This window comes from Lampetra planeri, chromosome 4 (assembly GCF_965212315.1).
Source record: "Lampetra planeri chromosome 4, kcLamPlan1.2.h2, whole genome shotgun sequence".
In the NCBI taxonomy this organism is placed as follows: Eukaryota; Metazoa; Chordata; class Hyperoartia; order Petromyzontiformes; family Petromyzontidae; genus Lampetra; species Lampetra planeri.
Window position 1 is genome coordinate 26,910,618 of NC_136110.1, and position 19,966 is coordinate 26,930,583.

General features: G+C 45.9%; 1 protein-coding gene across 4 annotated transcripts in view; it reads right to left on the minus strand.

Moving 5' to 3' along the window:
- The window catches only part of LOC144717881 (microtubule-actin cross-linking factor 1-like), a 261,212-nt gene that overhangs the window by 42,095 nt on the left and 199,151 nt on the right, over positions 1 to 19,966 (minus strand). For all 4 annotated transcript variants that reach the window (XM_078593630.1, XM_078593631.1, XM_078593632.1 and 1 more), the window contains 14 exons: positions 19,803 to 19,932; positions 19,417 to 19,467; positions 17,517 to 17,752; positions 17,127 to 17,256; positions 16,429 to 16,628; positions 14,710 to 15,205; positions 12,638 to 13,893; positions 11,545 to 11,763; positions 4,960 to 5,121; positions 4,015 to 4,185; positions 2,500 to 2,666; positions 1,250 to 1,409; positions 444 to 770; positions 107 to 191 (listed from right to left, as the gene is read on the minus strand). In XM_078593630.1, the coding sequence (XP_078449756.1) occupies positions 107 to 191; positions 444 to 770; positions 1,250 to 1,409; positions 2,500 to 2,666; positions 4,015 to 4,185; positions 4,960 to 5,121; positions 11,545 to 11,763; positions 12,638 to 13,893; positions 14,710 to 15,205; positions 16,429 to 16,628; positions 17,127 to 17,256; positions 17,517 to 17,752; positions 19,417 to 19,467; positions 19,803 to 19,932 (3,790 nt within the window). The remainder of the gene's footprint in view (positions 1 to 106; positions 192 to 443; positions 771 to 1,249; positions 1,410 to 2,499; positions 2,667 to 4,014; positions 4,186 to 4,959; positions 5,122 to 11,544; positions 11,764 to 12,637; positions 13,894 to 14,709; positions 15,206 to 16,428; positions 16,629 to 17,126; positions 17,257 to 17,516; positions 17,753 to 19,416; positions 19,468 to 19,802; positions 19,933 to 19,966) is intronic.

Genomic DNA, 19,966 nt, shown 5'->3' on the forward strand with positions numbered 1-19,966 from the left:
TCAATGCTCATTTGAGTAGGAAATCCCTTATTATAATTAAGTGATGGTAAAAAAATATAATCATAAGCAGGAACTAAATTTAATTTGTTCCAGAATAAACGCCCACCTGTGGTTTGCTTGAGAAGGTTTTGTCCGTTCTTAATCGCCTGGTCGACCGTCTGCTTCCGTGAGACGATCTCCTCGTGAAGGCTCTGAAAACACACCCTGGCCTTTTAGCGCGATTCCCGAGCCAACCACAAGCAACCCCACTCAACAAACCCCCTGCCACCAAACGCGCACCAAAAAAACACAAATCACATGAAGACATTACGGGTGACCAAAAAAACGAAAACGATCAGAATGCAAAAAATGACACGTAAGTTTCAACGCAACAGAAAAAAAACTGAAATGAAAACGAGAGGAGCGCGAGTGAGGTGCATGTGGGGTCCGGCGGGCAATGCTACCAGGTGCTCATCATGCTGAGCCTGCAGCACGTCCGGCTGGTGATCGCTGGGGGACATGTCGGCCAGCCGGTCCTGCGCCTCGGCCAGCCAATTGAGCAGCTCCACCTCATCGTCTCCGAAGAGCCGCGCGTGCGCCAGCGCCTGGCCCAGCAGCTCCCCGCGACGCCTGGCGCGTTCGGCCGTCTCCAGGTAGCGAGCCTGCACCTGCTCCAGCTGCACCTGCACGGCCTCGCGCTCGCCCCCACCGCTCGATGCCTTCAGGGCCTGGCCCAGGCCGAGCAGCTGGTGCAGTGGTTTGCTCCGAGCGTTGACGTCCTCCTCCAGAGACTGCGGCGCGCGATGAAAGCCGGCGGGCGATTTTGTCCGGTTTCGTTTTGGTTTTTTGGTTTGTTTTTGTTGTGGTGTCAATTTTCCACCCACGTAGAATAGTGCGTGTGTTTTTTGTGATGAGCGAGCAAACATGGAAGGAATAAAAACGTAAATAAAAGGAAACTTGATGGTAAACGATGACAAAAAAGGCACGAGACACAAGCACAAAACTTAAGCAAATAAATAACGAAGAATTAACAATGGTAGGCAGGCTTGATGTTTGGCGGTCATAATAAAACACACAATAGACAATTTATTTCGAAAAAAAAACGCGATTATTAGTCAACATGTATATATGTTAAACTTCTTATGCACCACAACATAAGATGAGAAAACATTTCAAGATATATATGTAAAATTGAATTTTAAAATGCGTCCGCTGTTTAGTACAATAAATAGTAACACATCCTGGGGCTGAAAGAGCCAGGATCCCACACCTTGTGTTGACTGATTTGCTGCTGGATCTTGACGGCCTGAGTGCCGATGGGCTCCAGGTTGGACAGCTTCTTCTCCGTGCCACTCAGCCATTCCGACAATGGCTCCAGCGTCTCGTGGAACTGCTGAGCCACCACCAGAATCCCCTCCAGCTGCTTCTGCCTGCAATGCAAACACAACCGGGTCGAGACCGTTCGTGAGAACTCGTTGGAAAAGCGCTGCCCGAACGGCGATTAACTCCTAAAGTGGTCACACACTTGTTTTTTTTCTTCTTGGTTCTTTCGGTAAAGTCACGTAGAATGGAAGTAATAAAATAAAAAAAATAAAACTTGATAAAATAATTCTCACGACGTTTCGGCCACAACGCAAGCAGCTGTCCTCAGGTGGAGAACAGGTCTGTCGAGAAGACAGAGACAACGTCGTGAGAATTATTTTATGTTTCATTTTTATTATTTTATTATTTACATTCTACGTGACTTTACCGAAAGAACCAAGAAGATGAATCCCTGCAGTCACGAAAGCTTTAAATCAAAATGGTCACACACTTGTTTTTAACTCTGCAGCATGTTTTACGATAAGTAAAAAATGTTTACAAATATTTAAAGTCTGTCTCAGTACAAAATCATCTATTTCATGCGGCGAGATGGAATTATGTCTGTTTAAATGGACGTTGCCCATTAACGTCCAATAGAGCACATTCTAAACTTACAGTGGTTGCTGAAAAGAGATGAATAAATGTTACAATTGATTTCAAGTACGAATGCGTACGTTTACAAAAGTACAACGATCTACCATGGACTTTCATCGAGTGTGCCGGAAGCCAGTGTCGTGAAACATTGAGCGTCTCTGGCTCGACTTATAAGCATTTATTAATTCCCCAACCCCCCCCCCCCCCACTTCGTGCAAGAAGAGCACAAAGGTTTTGGTCATCACATCTACCCCTCTATTTAAGGAACGAAACACTTCTCCACCAATCTGGCTGTTGCCTGATGAAGCTAGTTACTGGCAAAACGTCGTACTCAAATTGTAAAGGTTGTGGCTTTGCTCTCCAACACACCGGTTAGTGCTGTACTAGTGACGAATTGGCACGTTCTGTTTACGTGACAACCCTTACTAATTGGCTGTGTCGGGTGGTGGTGGGTTTGACGACACATTTATATATTTATACACGATCTAACCCCAAAAAACCCTGTATTATGGCTGGACTCTCCGTCTGTTCTGCTCAACGCTGCCATGCAATCCCGATGAGCACCTGGCATCGGCCTTGGAGGTGAGGGCCTCCCAACGGCGGCCCAGGCTGGACAGCTGCTTGAGGATCTTTTCCTTGTCGGGAGCGTCGGCCGAGTCGGCGATTTGCTGCCCCTCTTTGCGGATGACCTCGATGCTGTGCTTGCGGTCGTCCAATAGCAGCGCCAGGAGCTATCACAGAAACAACAAATGATGACATCCGCCCTGGCCCCCGGCACCATGAAGCCACACATGCACTACGGTCGGCAGCTGTGTGAATTGCGGGTTTCAGAGAAATGTTTTAAACAGATGTCCTTGCCATCTCGACGGAGTGATCCATTTCTGGATCAAGGTTTCATCTAGCTTCTGCACAACAGCTAAACACTTCGCCCCATCTCCACAATGGTCATCCTCCTTTTGAGTGTGTTCACTCCTTCGGCTATCATTCCATCAGCAGCCTTGTCCGTTAGTCACCATCCATTCCCGTGAAAGTGTCTTGCCCAAGCCCACTTTCTTTTACGGTAAATGCAGCGTCTCGAATTTGCGTTATGTTTCTCTGACCTACGTATTTATCTTTTCATCTCGGAGAATAATAATTGCAGGCATGAGTCATTAAAAACAAATGTCTTTAAGTTTTTTTTTTATATATTTCAATGCATGATCTATACCCTGGCTCACAGGATCAATAATACTGGTTGCTTATTAAGATCCTTGAGCAGTCAAAATATGTAATATATTTAGAGAATCTGGTAAAGATAAAACGCAAAAAGATCATGAGTATGTTATTTTAAAGAGGGATACCTATGGAATGGTAATAGTTGAACACAGTACAATGTCACGTATCCGCCATGACCGATGAGGCACCCTGTAAAGTATTTACGGATGGTCACCAATCCAACCTCTTCACACCCTGTAATGTATTCCTAATCTCCATAACAGGTGCCTCAGGAGAATCTGTTGCATCTTCTGGCCAAACAAAATCCACAACACCGAACTGTACAGGGAGACCGGTTGTCCTAATATCACACAGGACATCGAGAGACGGCGACTCAGATATGTCTTCAGAATGGACCAGGACCGTACACCCAAAATTGCCCGAAGATGGACACCGCCGGGCAAAATGAAACCTGGGAGACCCGAGACCACGTGACGCAGGACCGTGAAGTTGGAGCTGGCGGCAGCGACCAGCCTCTCTTGGGGCGACGCTCAACATGTTGCCAAGGACAGGAAGCAGGTGGAGGGAACTAACTGCGGCCTCATGTCCCATAAGGAATGAAGAAGATTAACTAACTAACAAATCTCGCGGTCTACATTTGCTTAATAATAGTGAAGCTTTTTCCCATGTTGAAAGCAGTTTGCGCTTTATACTTGTCCAGTAACCGATTTGTACATGGAGTAAATCCCATATACTACAGTTAACATATCTGAACTTTCAACAGTTCCCATTAAACCTCAGTCCCCGGAGTCGGATATGCAACGTTGTCCTTCACGTGTACAGACAAAGGATATGAAGTCAAAACAACAACGGACATTGCTGTACCTTCTGCTCCTGGATCTGAGCCTTGACCACCTTGTACTCGGCCGAGGGAGGCTTCTGATTGGCTATGAGCTCCTCTGTGTCGGCGAGCCAGCTCAGCAGGGACTCCAGGGCATCCTGGAACTTCCCACAATGCAGCAGGGCCCTCTGCAACTGCACAGCTCGCTCGGCCACCTGAACACCCAACACGGCGATTTAACAACAGCAAAAAACACAAGGGATTCTGCCATGGTGTAACGGTTAGCACACTGGATCTGGAGTCCAGGGGGTCGCCGGTTCCACCTCTGGCCCAGCAGCTGAAACAATGGGCAAGTCTCTTATATCCTCTCCACCGCCTCTGTGCATGCAGCAGAACACATGGATACACTATAAATGTGATCCGGAGGTTAAAGTGTGGGTCCTCCCACCTCTTGCAAGACATCCGACCAACGTGGAAGAATAGGCCAATATACCCTATAGAGGGGTTTTCTAGAGCTCTCTCAAATGGAGGCCCTTCCGCCAGCAGTGGTGTTTCGGCTAACGGCCCGTGCAAATCCACCCACGCTGCGAGAGCCAGGAGCCAGGAGCTGCCTTGGTTCACATGTGCCAGTGGGGGAAAAGAGGGTACAGACAGTGCTCGGCTTACGAGCACCGACACTTATAAACACCCTCACTTACGAACCAGCTTCCAGGATCATTATTTTTTAACACCGACTTAAAACGCGAAGTCTCGCTTGCAAATCGAACCAGTGGAACTATTTTGTTCAGCTGAGCGATCCTCCGCGGGATGTAATGAGTCTGCTTCGTGCTGGGAGCAAGTGTTTGTGTGTGTGTGTGGGGGCATTTAAATACGGTAGATTATTGTGCTCGGACTTTCGAACCGTTCGACTTAGGAACGGGCCTCCAGAACGAATTGTGTTCATGAGCCGAGGACTGACCACACTCTAGGGACGCGAGTCTGGAGCCCACCTTTTTGTTGAGAGTGTTCCAGCAAGCGTTGGTCTCTTCCAGCTCGTGCTCCAGGCCCTGCGTTGCTACCGACTTGGCGGCGCTCTGCACCAGGCCGTGGCCCAGCGTGTTCAACTCCTGCACGCTCACCTGCAAGGGCTCCACCTCTCCCTTCTGGAAACTCTGTGGAAACCCACAAAAAAAACAGAGAAGGCGGCGGCCGCGGTAAGCGAGTGAGTGCAAGCGAGCGAGCGGTGATGGCTTCTAGTAGGGGATGCCAAACAAAATGGGTTGGAATGGCTTTAGTAAATGCAGTAATGATGTAGAGCTAAACACATTGTATGAATGTGTGGCCGAGGAGTGTAACGATGTATCGGTTAATATAGATCTTTATGCATGTGTTGCAAGGACCACATTGCACGTGTTAGGATCAATGTTGTTCGATTCTTATCTGTTGCGTGCAACGGGCTCACGTGACCAGCCCAGATTTGATTAATAATGACTCTTTCATTCAAAATACACGCATCTGGATGTGTGACCACGAATCAGTGTTACAATGTTGTTCTTCGATTTAAAGCTTTTGTGACTGCAGGGATTCATATTCTTGGTTCTTTCGGTAAAGTCACGTAGAAGGGAAATAATAATAAAAAAACGCCACTTTTTTCAAATGTTCTTGCTGTGGTTTTCACACCTAATGATGATTGCTTGTGTTGCAATCGAAACGTCGTGAGAATTTTATTGTTTAATTTTTTTCCCCTTCTATGTGACTTTACTGAAAGAACAAAGAATACTGTTGTTCTTGTATGTCATTGCTTCAAGTTATCCCTGCTGGAGATTGCCACTTTCACCGCAAAGTAAAATAAATGAATATTGAATTGAATAGAGACTGAATTGCACAAATTCATTGAAGCACACGGAGTGTAAATTATATGCTTCTAGTAAATCTGCTAATTTGTACATTTCTGCAGTTAAACTTGCAGTAGGTCTTGTGCTGGTGAACTTCCAATGTATTTGGGAAAGGACCCTCAATGTTAAGTTTGGGCCTTAGTTTTCATACAAAATGTGAAATACATTACACAAAACAATCATCTGGTAACAAAATGAGTCACCAGACAATAAACCTTCACAGATCTGTCCCTCCATGTCAAAAATAAAAGTATGTTGACACATTACGGCATTGGTTCAAGCAAGCCTGACTGTTGATGAGGCACTGTGTAGTATATCAATACTGATTGATTGTTAAACCAATGGCGCTAAAATTATACAATCCTGGAAGTCCGTGTGGGCTAATGAGTATTGTCTGCTCATTAATTATTTTTACTTATATTGTCAAAAAATACACTAACGTTTAGTTTGTGCCAAATATGTTTTGTTAGAGAGGCTACGCGTCGAGGCATATTTCAAGATACCGTTTGTGGTAGACTGAAAAAGCACGAAACTCCCTCAACATTCTTGTTAAAACCCGCAACCCAACATCTTGTCGTGAACATTTTCATAGCATTCATCAGATGGATAACTTTGTGGGGACGTATTTCAAACAATCACACTCCCTGTTGCGGCACTTTTATCTTTTGCACAACCGCTGTTCAAATCCGTTCAAAACTGTGAGAAGTACAAATGTGCACTCCTCTTCATTGTCCATTAATCAGGCCGTATTGACGCAGGTGTTTGTGTGCTCCTTTGTGCAATGGCCTCATTTGATCTGAAGAACTTTGCCACTTCCCAGGCCAGCATTAGAAAAATTGCAACACAAAAGTCACTACACATGAACAAGGAGCAGCCTGCAATTAATTCGGCTAAACATTGCAAGTAGTTGGCTAACATACCAGTGCATTTGCAAGCGTATTTGGCAAGAATCTGTTTTTAAGTGTCCCAAATCTATCAACAATTACAAACACACCTTTAAACAGAATGTTAATAGGATCAATATTTGTGGCCTAATAATATACAGCACTTGTATTATTGTGAAACTATTAAAGGTCGGAACAAAAAAAAGATAAATTGCAATAAATAACCGAGTTCAAATATATACACCGAAATAAAGTAAACGGAATGGTTTACAGAGTCCTTATTCTTTAAAAAAAATACAAGAGACTCCGTCTCACAGTCGTATTCACCAGTTGCCAACATCCACAGCATATCAATTCAAACTGCCAACTTTTTGCCAATATATTTCATTACAAAATTGCTGCACACACGTGTAAACACACACTCCAGACACATACACACTTCACACAAAGATGCCCCATTTAGGCTGAATGTTGTAACAAGTGCTATTAGCAAGCAACTATTAACTCCGGCGCTGTACATGATGAAGTGGTTTTGACAGCGCCTAACTTGGCTGTCTTTGTCTCCCCGCTCCTTGCTAAATTAACTAAGGGGAGGCCAAGGCCACGTTCAAATACTAACTTACACGACGAGCATGAATAGTAATAAAAGTCAAGAGATAAAAACGGTAACAATCCGCTCTATTTTCACCCAGGATATCTTCACAGAGTCTCAAAACACGTACTGTGCGAGAGAAGTTCAACACAATACATGCATGGGGAAGTTTGGTCATTTCCATCAATGAGTGCCTGGCATGTGTGAGGAAACCAAAATACAGTGCTCAAAGAAAACCCCCCAAAAAAGTTCCGCACAAATAGGTTTAGGAATATATTGCTGCATCGACATCACGCGGCTACTTTAGCTACAGGACTATGCTATGCAATGCTGAGATCACACAATGGGGTAACCATTACGAAGCTACCATTCACGCGCACCACCATTCACAACTTACGGACACACAACAAAGGTTTTCCGATGAAGCAAACCTCAACGGCGAACTCCTCCACGTGTCTGCGCCCAACCGTGACGGGAAACTCCGTGATTTCAATTATTTCAGTAATTGTCGTTTCTATCACTTCTGTCACTTCCGTGACCTCGTGCCCAGTAACGGATCGCCAGGATCTTCGGTCTGCCGGAACCCGTCCTCGGAGAGTGCCTTGGAAGCTGTCCGTGTCAAGATCCCGCTGCAAGGTGGCGTAACTGCCTCTGTCCAGGGTTTTGCTGTCCTTTCTCGTTAAATCCCGCTGCAAAGAGCCATTGGGCAGGGCAGGCAGGCACTTGGAGTTCAAATTCAAGTCTTCCTGCACAGACTTCAATGTTCCATTGGATGAGGACACACCGTCAATCTGGTCGTTGAGTCGGACGGTATCGAAGACCGTTCGGCGCGGGACGTAAAAGTCGTCCGCGTAGGCTTCGTCTTCGGCCACCTTCCCGGCGCACGAGCTACGGCCTAAGCAGGTAGGCTTGCTTGAAGTTTTCCCCATTTCGCTAAAAGTTTCCCAGGTGATGCTATGGCGTAGAGGAACACACATAAGCTGGCGTACTGCATAAACAACTTTCAAGAGCACGCATTTCAACTCTTGTCGACCTTGATGACCATTAAGTTGTTAGAAACTTTATTCCGCCTTCAACTTGAATAAAATGACACACGACCCGTCAGTGACCGACGTAGCCGGCCGAGACCCTTCTGTCCAGTTTAGCCTTTTATTACTCCTGAATTACCCGTAGTTCTACTTTAAACGTTGTCAATTTATTTGGATTGTAAATATTGTATGGAACAAAAATAAAACCATAAAATCAAACCCGCTAAGGCAACAGAGAGAAAGCTGGGAGAGTGTGCGCTCACGTTCACACGCCACACTGCACTGGCCTCAACTCTCCAGCCGCTCCCTCAACATAAAGCCTGCATTCATTCATTCATTCTTTCTTTACGCCCCAATTTCCCTTTCATGCAGGGCCTCACGCAGATGCCCTCCTGATCCACTTAATTCCGCATGGAGCTTCAGCGGTTGGAGAAACACGGGCAGACAATGCAGAGCGAGCCATTGGATGTAACAATGCTTGCTTTCCACAATGGCTTTTCCAAACTTAGGTGATAAATTTTGATTCCCTACCTCCAACATGGGCCACGATTGTTTAAACATGTTCTAACTTCCATGGTTTTTCTACATCTTCGTGTTTTTCTTGCTGAGATTATTACATTTCATTTAAAAAAAAACAATACCAACGTTTAAAAAATAAAGCAAGTAAATCAAGGCCTTAATTGTCAACTTTAAAATGACGCATGCCAAGAGTACTGCATTGTAAATGCAACTTTCATTTGCTGCTTGTAAAATGTGGCCAACATCTATTGATATGGACATGTGTGTAATAAACCCAATCTTATGGAACGTCTTGAAACAGTCAGACGCAGCAGCTGTGAGATGTAGATGCATTGAGAAGGAAGACAGTCTTAGCATTCACTTAAGTGTTGGCAAGGCTTAAAAGTAACTCCAACCCAATGGTTGCTTAATTTATATGGGTTAACTTCAGTGAATGGGATACATGCAAAAGAGACAAAGACAGCCCCAGCATGCTGTCAGATGTAGTCTTCTAAGACAACTCATCAACTGGGGGCCTGTGGTGGAACCGGGGATTTTTTTTCCCCCCCAACCAAAAACACATCCAATAAAATAGCAATGCCCTTACCCATTTCTCACAGGCTTACTCTACAAGCAGGATGTACAAGCTCGTACACATGTTTGCATTTAGAGAGGGGACACTGCCAAGTCTCAGCGTGGGGATTTTTGAATGGGAAAACATTGTTGGAATGTAATCTTGCTGCCCGTATGAAAATCCTTGCACGTTAATTCACGCTACTCTCAGAAATGAAAATCTTTGCAATGATTTTATTGTATATAAAACAAAATGTTTTTTTCAGGCTTTGAAAAAAACCAACGTGGAATTTGACCATGGAATGCAGTATTGCAGTATTGAGAAGTAAACACATTAGCTGTCACAAGCAGGGCCAAATAAACATGCTAATATTTTGAAAGGGGTTGCTGTCATGAGAAAGCATGTCAGTACACTTAGGCATTTGTTATCCCTGCTGTTGGATAAATGTTGACGTGGAAAGACGATGAGAGGCTGCCAACACAAATGCACGACAACCACCAGAAACAGCGAATTAACTGAAACCAATTAAAAACGACTTGCATCGATCATTAAAAATAATTGCATGCGCCCATCTGAAAAAGGGCCATGCCATGAAACATAAATCGGAGATGTCAAAAGCATGTTCTGTGGCTGGAATATGATCTGCATACAGCGTTTACTGTAGCATTCAAAAGGGCCTGTGGACTTGGCAGTTTGAAAGAGAAGCTTCACCACTGAGAGACGCATTGAATATGCTTGTGCAAGGCAGTCGTCAAAACCGGCTAACAAAGGACAGACCCGACAGCACAGCAAGTCATGCACGGTTGGCTGACCTCCACGCACAACTTCTCACATAAATTATTCATAAGCCTGAGAAAAATTTTGTTATGGAAAACTGCGAGCATTTTTTTTTGCTTCTTACAAAATGAACAAACATAAAACTACGCATGAGCAGGGCGTTGTGATTTTCTATTTTTGACATTGACCATCAGCTGTTAACCTCAATAGCAGAAACTTTAGGTATGAAAGTCTACATTTAATTAAAAAACATTTTTTACCAAGTAAGGCCCACTGAGCAATATGGCTCTTTTTCAGAATCGACCTGGCCACAAATGAAAAGCTCAACTGAATTTATATCAGCCAAATACTCAAAATGCATGTTTCTAAATGTGGAGGGAAAAACCGGAGGACCCGGAGAAAATCCACACAACCACAGGGAGAACACGCAAACTTAAAATATACAAGTGCCAGGGTCGGCATTGAAGCCATGACCTCTTGTAAAACTGGTGAGGTAGATAATATCTCGCCATGAATAGAAAAGAGGAAATTTGTTCTTGAAACATTTTTGTTTAGCAAAAATGTCATTATAACGCTCATAGCATGTGCAAAATTATAGATGACAATTTGTTTGCAATGCTAAATAAAAATAATTTAACATTCATTCCACCATGGTTTTTGTGCATATGAAAAACTACTAGAAAATACTCACGGTTTAAAAGTCTTAATTTTGCTAAACAACTAATCTCAAAATTAAAAAAAATGTGCATTTGAAAAAGATTTTAGACATGTCCAAACCCCCAAATAATTTTCAGTGACAATTTTCCCTTGTGTTTTTTTATCAAGGTCAAATGTCATGAGATGAATCATATCGGTCCCAGGTTACTCCGGTCAGAATAAGCCTTTGCTCGACTCTACAAACAAATTCACTCACAGTGCAAGCTGCACAGATGGACAAATTAAGTTTCTTTTTTACAGAATATAGATGTACGTGTACGGCTTTTTCCCCAATCCACTTCTGGATGAGGGCATCCCCACGACATGAAAAATATGACATCACAGGAAGTGACGTCCCTAATTTGGCATATCTGTGCTTTTCCCGCCAACAGGGGTGTCACGTGACATTAGGTGACACAATTCTTGTTAGCACGAAGACGTTTTCAATTCTTACACTGTTAATGGTCTATAAATAAAAAAAAATATCCAAAATTGTTGTAAGGAATTTAAAAAAATCCAATATCTCAATTTTTTTAATTTTAATCTCACTCCCTCAAATAAAAAAAAAACCTCACAATTTACTTAAATTAGGAGGTACAAGTTGCTTGACACATTGAGAATCCGGAGGTACAGCGCAATGACGAGGCATACCTGGAAGGTCTCCATCTGCTGGTTGATCAGCTCGAGCTCGGCAGCGACCGGGCCCTGTCCGTCCTCGGTGGCCTCGGCAGACTGCAGCTGCTGGCTCAGCACCTGTATCTTGTGGTGGAAGTCCTCCACCTGGGCCAGCGTCTCCTGCAACTCCGCTTGCCGTGTGTCCGTCCTGTCGGCCAGCCGACCGCTCTGCTTCTTCAGGGTCTCCACCTCCCTCTGTCAGCGTGAACACATCGGCTTTAGCTACACGGTCTTGTATCCAACACTGATGAGCACTGGGGAGTGTAGGTGGTTCGCCAACATATCTGGACCGCTCTCACCCCACAGAAATGTTTTTGCGCACCGCAAGATGCAATAAAAACGATGGTGTTTTGTGAAAAAAAAATTAATATCCGCAAACAGATCGGCGGACCGCTTCCCACGGCCTTGGGGACCAGCAGTAGTTCGTGGTGCCCAGGTTAGGTACTGGTAGAGGATGAAATTAAATACAATGAAATCTAGGAGGTGACTATGTGGCTGAGGAGTCAAACCATTGAGCCGGCAATGCCAGGGTGGTTTTAATCCGGATTCTGAAAATTATGGAGGTTGCATTGCCAGCTTTTTCACGGATGACTGCACAAAATGCACGTTAAATGTATCGATTAGCTTGACAAAATAACAACCTGTTAAATGGTCACGCGACAAATATTTCTCAATATCAGTGCCCCTAGAATTGGTTCTGTAATATCTCACTATACAGGCCATACTCTAACATCGCGTGATGATCTGCTGGATTTGAGTTTTCCGAATTGACATTTCTTAATCTCGTGACATGATGCCAATAAGTGTGATTGGATTAATATTGGAGACATGGCCAAGCGTGTAAATAAGACAATTATTGTAAGACTAACGATGGCCACAATTTAGGGATATATTTTTATTTTATTTTGCAGATTGATTTAGAATGACAAAATGACACGACTTGCAAAGAAAATAAGATACCACACCGCTTGATAATTTATAAAATAAACCCAATACATTGACCGTGTCGACACATTCCACAATAAAATGTGCCAAATGTATACTGCAAAGTTAACTTTTACATTCTTACCTTGACCCCCTGCAGATCCATCCCGGATTCATTCTCCTGCATCTTAGTGCATCCTTCGCCGGCTTTCCTGATTTCATCGCGGAGGTTCTGTAGCTTTTCCTGGATGCTGCCAAGGTCTTCCAGCTGGCACTGCAGCGTGTCTACATCGCGAGCTGTTGGCCCCATCGTGTCGAGCTCATCGTCCAGGTCCGTCAGCGACGTGAAGAGCTCCCTCACGTGGCCCTGGAAGCGGTTCACGCCCTGCAGCCGACCGTCCAAGACGCTGCAGCGCTCGGTGATGCCGGCCAGGGCGCTGTCGAACGAGCTGCGCGTCTCCTCGGCGAGCTGCACGACCGAAGACGTGTCGCTGCCCTCGGAGGCATCGGCCACGAGGCCAAGGGCAAAGTTGTGCATGTAGTCCACCTGTGGGGCCAGCGCTTCCATGCCCTCGTGGTATGCCTTCATCTTCTCGAGCTGCTTGTTGTTGAAAGCCTGGTTTCCCATGGCGTCGTGCGAACTAATCTGCTGGCCGGCGTCATCAAGCTTCTTCTGGATGTCTTTCTGCGAGTCGTGGAACTCTTTGAGCCTCTGCGCCATCTCCTCCAAGCCCTCGACCCGAAGCAAGACGTTCTCCGTCAAGTTGTCCATCCTTTGGTTGAGCTCGGCCTTCTCATCCCGGATCATTTCCTCGTCTACTTGGCAGGAGTCAATGAAGTTGTCGGCTGCCGTGTTCAGCGCCTCCAGCATGCTGTGGCGCCTCTGCACGTCTTGCCTCATGGCCTTCCCACCTGCCAACTGCCTGTCGACTTCCGTCTGATCAATGCTCACCTTGTCAATGGCTGTCAGTTTTCCCTCGCTGTCCTCAACCCACGGTCTTAGCTCATCCGCCAGCTGCTTGTAATGCTGTGCCTTCTTCAGGGCATCCTGCAACCTGTGGTGCCGATCTCCCGCTTGCTTCATGAGGTCCTCCCAATGCTCCTTCAGGGATGCAAGCTGCGTCTGCAGGGCAGTCTTCTCCGCCCCGGGCTGAGTGGCCTGAAGCAGAGCCTCCCCCTCTGCCACGACTACATGGTAGGTGCCGGCGTGCTGGTTCAGGGACTTCAGAAAGTCACTTTGTTGTTGTAGCTGGGCCTGCAGCTGATCTATCTTGGCTGATATCGGGGGCATGGTGGCCTGCTCCCCACGTTGCTCATCCAGCCAGCCACGAAGCTCGTCGAACATCTGCTGGAACTGCTGGGAGCTGGCCAACGCCGTCTGCAGCTGATTCATCCGGTCGCCTGTAAAAATAGTGCCAAGGATACCATTAACATCATCGTCATTGTCAGCCATGGTCAATCCACTGCTGGATGAAGGCCTACCCAAACTGCTGCCATCTCTCGTGTTCCTGCGATGTAATGATTGTGACCGTATGGTATTGAAATAAAAACTTTAAACATCCATATGAATATATTCTGAATATGGTATTATAATACTAATGCTCGTTGTTTACCCCGGAAAGCCTCAGAGTCTCATGACTCTCTCTTTTTTAAGAGGGTTCTGCATTAGGATGTAGGTTAGGCTAATTCTTAACATGCAAGAAGGAAAACCACAGTACCTAGAGAAAACACACAGATACGAGGTGACACAAGCTTCATACAGATATATTCAAGAATCCATTGTTGTGGCTGCAAAATAGCCAGGAGGTGACAGTGCTGGTGGGTTTTTTCATGGTACTCCCATTTCATCCGACATGAAGTCAAATACTCAACAATGACACTGACCAAACATCAATGTCGAACCTCCCGATAGGAGTCTTTAGACACAATGCGGTTTTCCTGAGTAAATAATTGACAGTATTGTTGTAGTACCATATCCTAAGAAATAAGTGTAGCAGGAACAATGAGATTCCCTCCCAGAGTCTCTTTTCCAAAATTCCTATAACCTTGCTCAGTTCAAGAAATGTACTTAGTCTCACCTATTGCAACATCAACAGTGCTGTTTGTGTGGCTGGCCACTTGGCATTTTGAACCACTGGGGACTGTAATCGGCAATCATGACAAATCAAATAAAAAAGTTAAGGTGCATTTGGATAGCATCGACTAAAAAAACCTCACCTGCTCTTTCCTCCAGCTCTTTGAAAGGTACCATGACACTACCGAGCCTCCTCCGGATCTCCGTCTGGAGGTATGGCTCCTGGACCAGGTCCGAGAGCTCCTGGCACAGGTACTCGGCCTCCTCCAGCTGGTCCTTCTGCAGCTCAATCTCCCCGGCGATCTCCCCCGCCTCCTCCAGCTGCCGCTTCACCACCTCGGGCTGGGTGCTCAGCGGCCCCTGCTTGCTCAGCTTTGCGCCCAGGTCCGAGACTTTGTCGGAGAGCTCCCGCAGCGCGTCGGCGTACGTCGCGCTCGTCTCCAGGGCCTTGTCGATGCGGTCCGAGCGGCTCGACAGTTGACCCGTGATGTCGCCCCAGGTGTCGTTGACGGCCGCGTGCTGCTCCGCGACGCGCTCGTTCGCTTCGCGGTTCTCGCCCCCTTTGCCCAGAATGCCTTGCGCCGCTTGGTTGAGTTGGTCGTACTGTGGCCGCCGTGCCTCGAACTCTTTGAGCATGAACTGTGAAACGGCGGTGGCGGGCATTGAAATATTTTTTGCGAGTGTTAACCCTATTCCACATTCCGACGACGGACACCATCAAAACGAAACCGGAAGAAAAACTAAGATAAAATAACGTTATCGCTACCAAGACTCCCACAAGGCCATGCGGGAGGTCGTGTGGCACAGTTTGGCGCCAGCTACCACATAGAGCGGTCGTGTCGCTACAGTTCTCGGGGGTGAGTACAATGTCTTTAAAACAACGGCGCCATGCCTCTCTAAGTAAAATTAACTGAGCCACTTGCATGTTCTGAGATTCAGAGGTTAATGGGACCCACCCTGCAACTTGTAGACATCTCCGAATGGGAAAGGGTTATACATATTCACGTGTGAAACACATCACAAGGTTGAGTATTACATTCCTGCTACTTTAGTTTAAGGATCGCATACATTATTATTAGCTCAGAAATTTGTGACAAAGCAAAACGCTTGCCAAAGATCTATGAAAAGGGGGGTATTTTTAGAGTGCGTTTGAAGAGACAGGTTTGAGGGATGAAGAAATGAGGAAAAAAACAGGGGTCCCGATACTGTTGAAGAAAATAACAAAAGGGATGGGGCCAGATTGAGAACGACTAATGAGAGATGGACAAATGTAACTATGCAGTGGAAACCGAAAGAAGATCAAATAAGCAGAGAATCGAAGATGAATTAAAAGAGTTTGGAGACCAATAACGGACAAGAATAATGAAGGATAACAAGGAAACATGGGGTCAAATAGATAAATAAATAAATATTACTATAATAAAAATAGAAAAATAAACCAGTGCCCCCACAATACTCTTTGGGTCTTTCGGCGAAGCCACGTAGATGGAAAAAATAAAATAATAAAACTAGGTTCAAAGCTTTCGTGACTGCAGGAATTACTCTTGATGACGATTGCTTGTGTTGCAATCGAAATGTCGTATTCTATTATTTAATTTAACCTCTTTCTCCGTGACTTTACTGAAAGAACCAAAGAGTAAAATAATAAAAATAAGAACAATATCACGAAGTTAAGATCACAACACAAGCAATCGTCATCAGGTGAGAGCAGCTCGTATTATTGTTATTATTTTCATTATTTCATTTTATTATATTTTTCCCATCTACGCGGCTTCACTGAAAGACCCAAAGAATACGAATTCCTGCAGTCACGAAGGCTTTAAGTCAAGAGTGCCCACAATTTGAAGTGAATACACCCTCACCTGGACCTGCTGTTTCTGGTTGGCCAGCATATTGGGATCGATGGAGAGGGGACCCAGGACGCTCATCATGAGCTGCTTCTCCATCAGCCACTGGCTCAGCTGGGACTCGAGCGAGCGGAACGTCTCCAGGAGGCCGCACGACTCCTCCAGCTGCTGCTGCCGCTCGCTCGCTGACTGGTGAACCGCCGCCCACTGATCATCTGGGAGGCGACGCCAACGCATACAACAACATTAGCGCAGCACGAACTGGGTGGCGACCCAATGCATTGACAGCGACTAAATACCACCCCCACCTCCCCTTCCCTTTTATCACTGGCATATCCAAGCCACGCCAGTATAGGTGCTTTTCCACTGACCATTTGCCGAGCCGAGCCAGAACCAAACCGTGGAACTCTGGCCTCAAAATACATCTCAATCTGGCTCTCAGCCAATCACGGCCAGCATTGGCGGGGGGGGATTAATAATTTTCGTTACATGTTGCATCAGCAGTCAGAGTGCACTTAGTAGGTAGTGACACCAGCGTTGTCACGATTCGAGTCCTGCAGTGGAAAAAGAAAAAATCCTGCGCCTCGTGAGTTGTGCCGGGCTGGCTCGGCAAAGACCCTAGCGTTGGATCGGTTTGTAGAATGGAAATCAAAAGAGGATAATACATCCAATAGGGGCAGTTATGTGAAAAGTAAAATGCATTGGTCACTGACCAAGTTCCTTCAGCATGCTCCTCCACTTGTCCGCTTCGGGAGAGTCTGGGTTTTTCTCCAAGAGCTCCCGTAGCTGCTGTCTGAGAGCCTGCACTTTGGGCAAGTTGTTTTCAATCTCAGAGAGTAGCAGCTGAAAAGAAATTGCATTGCAGGGACACGTTTAAACCTTCAGCGCATTTCATTAAGAAGAACGCTACAATAAATGTCATTAGGTTCGTATTGCCATCTCTTGGAAATCTCCTCGGCCAGTATTTTTGGGAGATCCATAAATGTAGGCAACCCACCAACCCTGGCCTACCAAGGTGCTAGATTACAGCACAACCGCGAAAAACCTTCACGCAGTACTGGGGCAATTTGTGTTGCTACACGGAACCCGGTGGGGCCCCTCACCTTGTTGCGCTCAGCCTCAGATTTGATGGCGCTGCCCTCGGAGGGAGCGCCGCTCCACCCGGACACGTCCTGCAGCTTGCCTGCCAGCCAGCCCATGAGGGAGTCGGCATCGCCGCGCACCTGCTCTACCCTCTCCAGCGCCGACGCGGCCGCTCGCTCCCTGTCCCTCAGGGCGTGGCCCAGCTCGTCGTAGCGCCCGCTCACGTCCGACACGTCGCTCTGAATCGTGGCCAGCTCTGTACGTGCGCACGCGCGGGCACGGATTTACACACAGACAAAATGTGCATTCTTACACGTACGGGGATGTGGAAGCACACAGAAGCTTGTGCACAGTTATGTGCCCACACAAGTAGTACATCCACAAACCAGGTTTTTTGGGTTAGATCGCATAAATATATTTATATATTTTTCGGTTAGATTGCGTAAATATATTTATATTTACACGATCTAACCCAGAAAACCTGTATTATGTGCAACCACACAAGACGACTTAACCCTAACGCACGAGTACATGGGTGCACGTCGCACGTGTACACACGCACAGACCCACGCACAAGACAAAGATCCCTTCCATAGCCTTAACAGACTGTTGGGTCAAGTGCTGTTGACAAGCACCTATGTGAAGGCCGGGAAGGCACACGAGGGCATGGGTGGCCACATCATTATGCCCGGCCACCTTTGTCTGCCTAGTGGTGATGTTTACACATCGCACCAGGTACTCATTTGAGGCTGAGTTGACCTAGGAGAGGCCCAGGACTGGTTCAGACAATCGCCGTCACTGATGTTGGTGGCCGTTGGTCAGAATCGAACTCAGGTCGCCGGGTTCGGCGTGCAGTGCGCTAATCACTCTGCCACCGCTCTCCCCTCACCACGAGCACACAAAGACACACACGCAGATGTGCACAGTAGCTGCTCTATTTGGCCCAACTCCAAAATAAATACATTTTTTATCATATTAAGGAAGAAACACCATTTACCATAGGTGGGACAAAGTCATTGTTATGCAAGTCCAAGTCGAGTCGCAAGTCATCAAATTCATGACTCGAGTCTGACTCGAGTCCAAGTCACATGACTCGAGTCCACATCTCATAGGTGGGACAAAGTCATTGTTATGCAAGTCCAAGTCGAGTCGCAAGTCATCAAATTCATGACTCGAGTCTGACTCGAGTCCAAGTCACATGACTCGAGTCCACATCTCATAGGTGGGACAAAGTCATTGTTATGCAAGTCCAAGTCGAGTCGCAAGTCATCAAATTCATGACTCGAGTCTGACTCGAGTCCAAGTCACATGACTCGAGTCCACATCTCATAGGTGGGACAAAGTCATTGTTATGCAAGTCCAAGTCGAGTCGCAAGTCATCAAATTCATGACTCGAGTCTGACTCGAGTCCAAGTCACATGACTCGAGTCCACACCTCTGCCATTTACTGTACATATATGTGACAGGCTATTCATCAATCAATTAATTATAGCGGTAAAACATGTGACTGGTGTGCTGTGAAATTCAGTTACGCTGAAGGACTGGTTAGAGGGTCATGTATTTATGTAATGCAAGAGACATTAACTATGTCACCGTGATAGAGGGACGAATTAAGATAATTATTCTGCAAGTACATCATAATACTTGTATATCTGAAAACGTAGCTGCATTAACTTCCATAGCAATTTTTTGGGTTTAACAAAATGCATTCATTACTCAAAATAGATAAAACATAAGTCGACAATGAATATAAATACAGCAACAAAACAACGTTGATGTGCAACGAAGACAAGAGTTCCAAACATCATGCTTTGCATATGATGTCTGCTATGAAAAAAATCTTACTCATAAGGAAACTTTGCATCTCTGAAAGTGCTGAAAAAACAACATCAGCAGACAGTTCACATGCATTAATCTCACCTTTACTGGTGGAGTGACCATTTACACTAGGTGAGGAACTTGGTATAGAACCTATGGTAACAGGAACACAAAAGAAAAGAAATAATGGCAAGTACGCAACTTAAAAGTGATCAAACAGCCAATGCAAACCAAACACAGAGTGCACACTCAAAGCAGCTGGTGTCTGTGAACTGCAGCTCAATAACTACAGACGTGAACATCAGACGACACACATCGCGGGCACCTGACGGCATGGGAAATGCCACAACGTGTAAGTACGCTGCACACAGCAAGGGCAGGTCTGTCTATCTCTGGCCACGGCATTGCAAAAGCACGGGTCATTTGATCGGCAAAGCTCTGCAGCAGCCTCATGTTGGCAAGTGTAACCGATGACCATCCGCACGCACCTGATTTGACCTGGCTCTCTGTTACCGCATCAGCAGATACCATTGTTGCAAGAAGCTTCTCCAGTTCTTCGGCCTGCTTTTTGACGTCATCCACGTTTGGGCCTTTAGCCTCCCACTCCACAAGGAGACTCTGTGGAAGTCAAGATGCGCGTGACATTGGCAAG